The sequence below is a fragment of the Myodes glareolus genome, chromosome 3 (genome assembly GCF_982192425.1).
Source record: "Myodes glareolus chromosome 3, mMyoGla1.1, whole genome shotgun sequence".
In the NCBI taxonomy this organism is placed as follows: Eukaryota; Metazoa; Chordata; class Mammalia; order Rodentia; family Cricetidae; genus Myodes; species Myodes glareolus.
Genome location: NC_142028.1, coordinates 20,708,505 through 20,717,053, shown reverse-complemented (window position 1 = coordinate 20,717,053; position 8,549 = coordinate 20,708,505). Strand labels below are relative to the sequence as shown.

At 41.0% G+C, this 8,549-nt stretch overlaps 1 protein-coding gene across 1 annotated transcript; it reads right to left on the bottom strand.

Moving 5' to 3' along the window:
• Positions 1 to 1,064: 1,064 nt before the first annotated feature.
• Positions 1,065 to 1,997, bottom strand: LOC125399405 (taste receptor type 2 member 7). Its single transcript, XM_048432842.3, has one exon. It carries the CDS (start codon positions 1,989 to 1,991, stop codon positions 1,065 to 1,067), a length of 927 nt encoding a protein of 308 aa, XP_048288799.3. The 5' UTR covers positions 1,992 to 1,997.
• Positions 1,998 to 8,549: the final 6,552 nt, after the last annotated feature.

The window sequence follows — 8,549 nt, the reverse complement described above, 5'->3', positions numbered from 1 at the left end:
ATCTGTTGTTGGATATACAGTTTTGTTCCCTATCTTAGCTATTGTGAACAATGTTGCAGTAAACATGGTAATACAAGTATCTATGTAGTATGTGGACATAGTTTTTAGGTATATATCCAGGTTTGGTATAACTGATTCTGTTTTTAACATTGAAGGCCATATCCTGTTATGATATTTTTATAACCTCTGCCTTGTACATTCTAGGTGTCCAGAAGCAAAGTTATAGGTGTTCTTTGTGGAAAAATTTGATTCAATATGCAGCCAAGAGAGGAATTACTTTACAGAATGTTTCTATGAAAAACTTACTATCCTGCTTCGAGAGTATTTTTCATTCACTGTTCCATAATTCTAAATAATTTTGAATTTAACATAGCATTTAATCACAATTTATATCTTAATGGTGTTTATACTCTGTTAATTTAATTTTCTATATATATTATATATTTCCAAGACCTTTGCTAAGAATTGTCACCTGAGCCAGATGTGGTAGTGCGCACCTTTAATCCTAGCACCCGGAGGTAGAGGCACAACTGTGAATTCAAGCCAGTTTAGTATGTTCCAGGCTAGTCAAAATCCCATGGTGATGATGAGACCCTGTCTCCAAAACAAAAGTCATCACTTGGTACTTGATTCTTCTTCAGTCATGAACATAACTTGATGATCAGAGAAGAAAATGCTCAGGAGGGTCATAAGAATGAACTCACTCTTTTTGTAAGGATGCAAACAACCGCAAGATGCTGTTACAGTCATTTTGAATATGTCAGGCAGCTTTGCATTTGGAGAAGTGATTTAGAACTGACTATGAAAACATCCTTTCCTCTTGTGACTATTTGTTGTAGTTCATTTGGATATGTTTTTTTTTTAAATGTCAACTCTGTAAAGAGGGAGAGAGAAACAGAGATAGATACATACAACACTGCACTTGAGAATTCCCAAAGTTCAATCTCAAATCTGTTAAAAGAATGTCACTGCATAAAACCAATATTCACATCAGAATGAAAGATAATGATCTTGTCTTCCTTTATATTAGAAAGTGGAAGTTTTTTTCAGATCTGTCCATGCTGTTAACAGTTTCTTCCCATTAGCATAGCCTTCACTTTACAAAGCACCCTCACAGATGCCTGTTTTAGTTTATTGTTGCCCAGGATTAGAATAAACGAATGGCTTGAGGGATAGATCAGAGCTATCATCTCACCCCAGATTACAGCTAATTCAGTCTCTGGCATAAAGTAGCTGGAAGTGGCTATGAGAAATGCCAGACAGTAGGCAACAAACAAGACAAGGAAGGAGATTACTGCTTTTATGGCTCTTATGTGAGCTGTTGTGCTGGGATCTTCATTCCCTGTTGCACTGAGCTGCATATGCCTGGTGTGTCTCCGGAGAGAGAGGATCAAGAGGAGAAATGAGAGCAGCGACACAGAAAAGGGAAACAGCATGACCAGGTTGAGATATACCTTGACGGAAGCATGTCCAGCTTTATTTACTTTGCATCTCAAAGTAGAGTTTATTATCCATTTTGTCTTGACACAAGATCTGAAGTCATCATTCAAATTCTCAGTGGCTGGAAGGCTAAAACACAGGGATAGGACAAAGCTCACCAGGAGAGTCCTGAGAATTAGTTTGTCAATTCTCCACTTTATCCAGAGGAAAAGAGGGTGGAAGAAGTTTGCTATCTTGAAGAAATAGAAAATGCTGAGGCAGGTTGCAAACCAGACACTTAAATGGTTGCTGAGCGTCCAGAAGAAGTCAATGATCCTCATTTCTTTACCCATGTTGTAGGTGTCTGGATACTGTACCAATATGAAGCAATCTAATAGGATGATACACTGTAGACAAATTCTGGACATGGCCAGACTTGTGAGGATTGAATCAATAGAGGTAATCTTCTTACTCTTGATCCAGCTTGTGAAGTTTACCAATGCAATGAATGCATTTCCTAAGATCCCTACCAAGGCCTCGCCAACAGCTACAAGCATTAAGGTAGTATCCATTTTATGTGATATTTTAAGTAGAGAAAAATCCAGTTAGTTTCTGACTGACTTGATAGAGTTTTGTCTCTACACTTGGTGGTTTAGAGTTCGCTGGCTTTGTCTTTTCCTTGTTAAGTTGTAGCCTGTCTTGTGAGGAAGACTGGAACCATACATGAAGACTGGAGGTAGTTTACTTAAACCTCAATTAGTCTGATAAACAGTGTCTTTGCCGATCCTTAGCCTGGGTGTTGTGTGTCCCTTTATCTTCTCAGGAGGTCATTCTTTTCTACACACAGTTAATTTAGGCTGAGCTACTGTTTGCTAGAATGCAAATTGACCCAATTCCTTTCCATGGTCCGATGTTGTTTATTTGAGGCTAAGTTTAATGAATTTGTCATTCAGTAATCATACTAGCAACCCCAACAAAGCTACTATATTGAATAAGTAAAAATACAGTGCACTCAGTTAACTTTCAATTTCAGGTAAACAATGAACATTTTTAAAGAGAATATTTTAGAACTTAGAATGGAACAAAAGATCAAAACGTTTAGGAATTACTGAAGCTAAATGGAGTTGGGTGTCCTGTGTTATATTAGGTAACCCAACCATCAAGAATTTTTCAGCAATTAAAAAACTGGTAGCAGCTGAAATTTATGGAGGACTCCCATGTTTATGGATAATCATGCTGTTTGTTATTAAAAAATTTAAAATTTGGCTGCACATTGAGAAATGGACAATTGAAGAACATTTAACAAACTAACCCTCCAATTTTTTAAGTTTGTTATTTGTGTTAAAAAAAACACTAGTTGAATGATGCAATGCTTCTCTTCCCTCTTCTTTATTTTCTATTTTTTTGAAAAAAAATGATACATGGTACATTATTACGTTTTAAACTTCTATTTTTTTTAAAAATACCCTGTAACGAAAAAGAAAAGATAAGCTACCGGATGATCCAAAAAATTCTTATGTACATATATATCATAAAAGGTTCACTTCTGGAATATTAAGTAATTCTGAAAATGTAATAAATAGGAAATATCTTTATTAATTAGATGAAAAATTTAAACATTTCACTGATAACTTGATGGGGAAACTCTGTCAACCAATCACATCTAATTAAGGCGTGGCGACCTGGACCCTAGGAAGAAAAACTGGGAGGACCCAAGTGCACTCTCTCTCTCTCTCTGCACAGTGCCGGCCGGAAATATAGGAAGTCGGACCTCCCACTCTTGTAGCGTGAGTTTTCCCATTATAACCATTAAAATACAATTGTTATTCTTGAGCTGGCCTGGTTATTTATCGTGCCAACTGAATCCCAAAGTGAACTTTCTTTGTCACAGAGAGATACGAACATCACATAAGCACACGAAAAATTATTTGCAACCATTATTCGACACTGGAAAAACAAATTAGCAGTATGTTGGAATATCATGGCACATCTACCAGATTGACTTCAATGAATGCAAACAAGAACAAAACTCCAGCAAAGCCAAGTGTTGACAAGCAGCCAAACCGTGAGGCTTTGACCTGAGTCTCATTTATGTGATTACTGCAACATGCTTTCTAAGAAACAATGATGATGATGAGGAAGGCATTTTCTTAAAAAGCCAAACATGTGACTTGGATACCCAATCCTGGAGTTTATCTACCAGGGGCAAATGTAGATGTCTATAATCTGATGATATTTGAGCAGTTATGGTGCATATCATAATTCTTGGTCCCAGAAACAGACCAGACATCACAACTCTGCATGGACAAATTGTATCCATAAAGTACTATTTGACACTTAGAAGAAAGAAATGACTGTCATATTTGGCATTCAGTAATCATACTAGTAAACAAATAGTAACTAGTAACTATTTGGCATTTAAAAGGAAGAAATGATTGACACATCCAACATGGATCAATCTTCAAAGCACTGTCATAACTGAAAAATCAGACCAAGAACTCCAAGGGACAGACACAGAATGATAATATTTACAGTTTAGTGGACTACTGAACTTTAATTATGTCTACTTGTGAAAATCCCTAATATTTTAAGTTGTCAAATTATCTTGGGTAAATAGGTCTCTGGTCTCTTAGATTAAGCATAGATTCCTAGGGTAAAAGGGCCTCAGAATTAGCCATAAATTCCTATACATTGTGTTTGTGACCTAAGGGTTATGAGAACTGACCACTGAACTGTTATCTCTCTGCTTCTGTAAACGAGGCTTGCTTGCCGCAGTTATCCACAGCTGCCTTCCTGTATACATCACAGTTATACAATTTGTACAGTTGTACAAATTGGAGGTGGTAGCTACTTCCCACTACTCTGCCTGGATCAGCCCCACTGGAGGTAAACAAAGACTATATGACTTTTTTAGGCATCTCAGAAGAGTTTCTATTTAGGTACCCCATAAAAACATGTCCTAAAGAACCAGTGTGCAGGGTGTAACACACTCCTCTTAGACCTCACATTCATAATTCCCATTTAAGGAAGAAAAGTTAAATTTTTCTTGAGACTAAACTAAGAAGGCTAAAGCAGTTTCACCATATGTTTAGGAACTGAATAAAATCGATGAGAAACTTGTGAATCTCTCAATAATTTGAACTTTGAGCTTCTTACGAAAGTTAATCACAGTTGATCTTTTGAGAAATAAATGTTTTAAATGGGAAACTACACTCCACCGAGACTAAACAAACTGTTTTAATTGTAATTGAATTATACCAAAAAATGTAAAATGAGTTAATTAGAGCTTGCTAATTAGAATCACTGGCAAGATAATATGTTCAATACTCTTAGCAATGCATGAGTACAAGACAAAAATTAATTTTTCTTTGATTTTCCCCTTTTTTATTGAAAATAGATTGTTTTTTTCATAGTCTACCTTGACTATGATTTAACTCCTTCTACTCCCCCCAGTTTCTCTTCCCCTCCCCTCCCATCTAGATTCATTTCCTTTCTGTCTCTCATTAGAAAACAAATAGGCTTCTAAGGCATAATAGCAAAATAAATTATAATAAGATTTAAAATACATAACATGTCTGACAACAGGGCAAAAGAAACAGAAGGAAAAGATCTCTGGAGAAGGCACAAAAAGCAGAAACTCACTCATTTGCACTCTGTAGGAGGCATACCTACTTGTTCTTCCCAGCTGCCCAGAACCAAAACAATCACAAGGAAATGGTATTAATTAAAACACTGCTTAGCTCATTAGCTCTAGCTTCTTATTGGCTAACTTTTATATTAATTTAACCATTTCTATTAATTTGTATATCACAACGTGACAGTGGCTTACCAGCAAAGATTTTAACCAGCATCTGTCTCAGGTGGAGGATCCATGACATTTCTCTCTCCACCTTCATTCTCCCAGCATACCATTTAGTTTTCCCTGCCTACCTAAGTTCTGCCCTCTCACCAGGCCAAGGCAGTTTCTTTATTCATTAACCAAAAAAGCAACATATTGACAGAAGGACCTCCCACACCAGCACTCTCAGGAATGAAAATACTAAATTGGTTGCTATAACATATACACAAAGGCCTACTGAAGACCTTTGCTGGCCTAGTGCCTGCTGCCTCAATCTCTGAGAGTCAACATGTGCACTGATCATGCTAATTTAGAGGGTCTTTTTTTTTTTTTGGTGTCTCCCATCCCCTATGGCTCTTGTACTCTTTCTGCATCCTCTTTCCAGAGTTTCCTGAGTGTTGAGGGGAGGAATTTGGTAGAGATACTACATTTAAGAATGAGTGTTTTGCACACACACCCTCCAAGGGTAGGCAGCAAGATGCCAAGAGTAGCTAGAGATGGACATGCAGAAGCCTTCCTGAAGCAGTTTGCATTGAGTGCGTGAGAAGAAGACACAGGCCATGTGGCATCAAATGGTCAGGCACCATTATGGTGAGCAAATATATGGTGGGCTGTGGGAGGGAGAGAGAATCAGAGAGAGGTTCATAGAAAGAGACGGGTCAGAGGCTGTGAAGAACAGGCTGATGTGGGAGGACTGTTTACCTCCCAAGGCCATGATGTTATCTGTTCCTGGGCTGCTCCAAGGGCCATGTCTGGATCTGAGGCCCTACTGTAGCCAGGGTCTGTGTTGATTGTCATGCACCTATTATGATCAGGGGTCATGTGGATATCCATGATCTGGGCTCCTACCTGAGGCCATGTTGGGTCACCAGGGCTACCCTGAAGCTGGGGTGGTGCCCATTTGAGTGTTCTGTGCTCCAGTCCACGGCTATGGTGGCATCTGGCCTGGGCTGCTTCTGAGGACCCTGTCTGAGTCCATGGTCCTACAGCAGCTGGGTCTGTGATGATGTTCATGGCCTGTGTCACTATCAAGGGCCACACAGATACCTGGGTTCTAGGTCACCACCTGTGGGCATGTTGAAGACTAATCACCATGCTGAGGCCGGACTGTGACAATGTGGGTGCCCTGCACTGCCATCAGTGACCGTAGTGTTGGCTGGGCCCGAGCTGATACCAGGGGCCAAGCCCGGGTCTGTGGTACTACTACAGCCAGGATATACATCAATGTCAGTGGCTGCTATTACGACTGGAGGCTATGTAGATGACCAGTTCATGGCTAACACCTAAGACCAGGTTGGTGCCTAAGTGTCACACTACCACAAGGGCTGTACAGATAAGAACGAACTGCATAGTCACCAGTGACCATCGTGATGTCTGGGCCCCAGTTGTATTTGAGGAGACATCGACAATAACACAGTACCCAGCTGCAGTAAGACCATGCCAAATCAGTAGCTTGTGTGGTCACCTATGGCCATAGTTTCATTAGGCCCAAACCCATGGTCCCACTGTAAGGGTTGCATCAATGTCTGAGACATGCCTGGGGTCCAGGTGAACATCTGAGGCTATCTTGGTGCTTGATGGTCATGCTGCTGCTAGGATCATGCAGATTGGGATGGCTTGTACTGACACCAAGGCCATATTGATGCCAGACCAGAGCTAGGCCTGGTGGCCATTTCTGGGTCCATAACCCTGCTGCAGTCAGAGTCTATGTTGAGGTCTATGATTCCTGTTGCCATTGGGTCAAGCAACTGCCAGGAATCTGAACTGTCACATGGGGCCAGGCAGGAGTCCATGGACCATTCTGTTGCTGGGCCCATTCAGATGCAAGAGACCTGCACTGTCACCTGAGGTCAAGGTGATATCTGATGCCAAACTGCTGCTGTTGACCACGTCTGGGCTTGTGATCCTTCAGCATCTGGAGTCTGTGTGGATGACCATTGCCTGTTTTAGCATCAGAGTCGATGCAAACCATGTATTGAATGAACCACGTGTTGAAACACTAGGGCCCTGCTGAGCTGGCTCTGCCTCTCATTGGTCTGGAGTGAACTGCCTTCGCTACAGGAAAACTCACCCTAAACCTCTCCTGTCTTGAGATAATGCACCCCGATGATTTCAACACCGGAAAGACGGCCTATCCCAATGAAAGAACTGGTCCAAATACTTGGGAAAACTCCAGCCATTCCTCACTTCCGGACTGAGAGAAGTGGCTCCGCCCCCTCACCTGAAAGGAATGGTTCCAGCAGTATGGACTGACAAACTCAGTTGCCACCTCGGTACACATCCAGGGCTTGGAGTTGGCACACCCCAACATCTACCCCACATATGACCTTCGGGAGTGTGTGAAGGGACTGATCCTCTGGTACCATAGCCTCAGCATGTCCTTGACTCAGCAGGATATCTGAGAGGAATGTAGGTGAGGGTCCGGTATTAACACTGTACCAAAACTAGGGGACTTAATCCACAACCCATCACACAATGAAGATTTGCAAGTAAAGGTCTTTGGACTAAAGGGTGTAGTGCACGACACACAGCAGTTCACAATGCCACTAAGATGAGTGAAGAAGTGATAGAGAGAAGGGAAAGACAGAGAAGTGAAGTATTTCTCTTTTTATTATTTTTTAAATTTTTATTCTTTCTTTTTTATCTTTCCTTTGGGTGGGGGGCACTACAGGAGTGCGGGGTATATACAGAGTGACTGGGAGTTGAGTGGGATTGTGGTACAGGGTGTGAAATTTCCAAAGAATCAAAACAAACAAACAAACAAACCCAATGAGTGTTCCAAGATCCCTTACTCTCTGCAAAATATCTATGTAGAAGGCCGCAACCACACTCTCCACCATAGATGGCGCTGCACCGCCAGGTGAGCTAGAAAGCTCACACGTGTTGGTATTTTTCCACTACTCCCAAGGTATCACCTGGGACTGGGAGCAGTTGACCAATCAAAGAGTGACACGTCCAAAGCAGGGTCTGTTTCCTATATAAGGGATGGGTTCCATCTTATCTGGGTCCCCGGCCATGTTGGCTTATGCTCTAGCTCCCAAGAGGATTAAAGCCATTCCTGCAGAAGGATCCTAGTGTTCCGCGTGGTTCTTGCTGGCGAGACGGTAGCGTGGAACATATCTAGCTGTGGGCTTTTGTGTTTTTTCTCTTCAGCTGCAAGAGGAAGCTTTTCTGATGATGGCTGAGCAAGTCACTGATAATATTTATCTTTCTGGGTCTGACTTATCTTACCCAGGATGATTTTTTTTATAGTTCCATACATTTTCCTACAATTTTATTATTTTAATGGCTA

Coding starts and splice junctions, on each gene's coding strand:
- LOC125399405 (XM_048432842.3), bottom strand. CDS start 1,991: ATGGATACTACCTTAATGCTTGTAGCTGTTGGCGAGGCCTTGGTAGGG.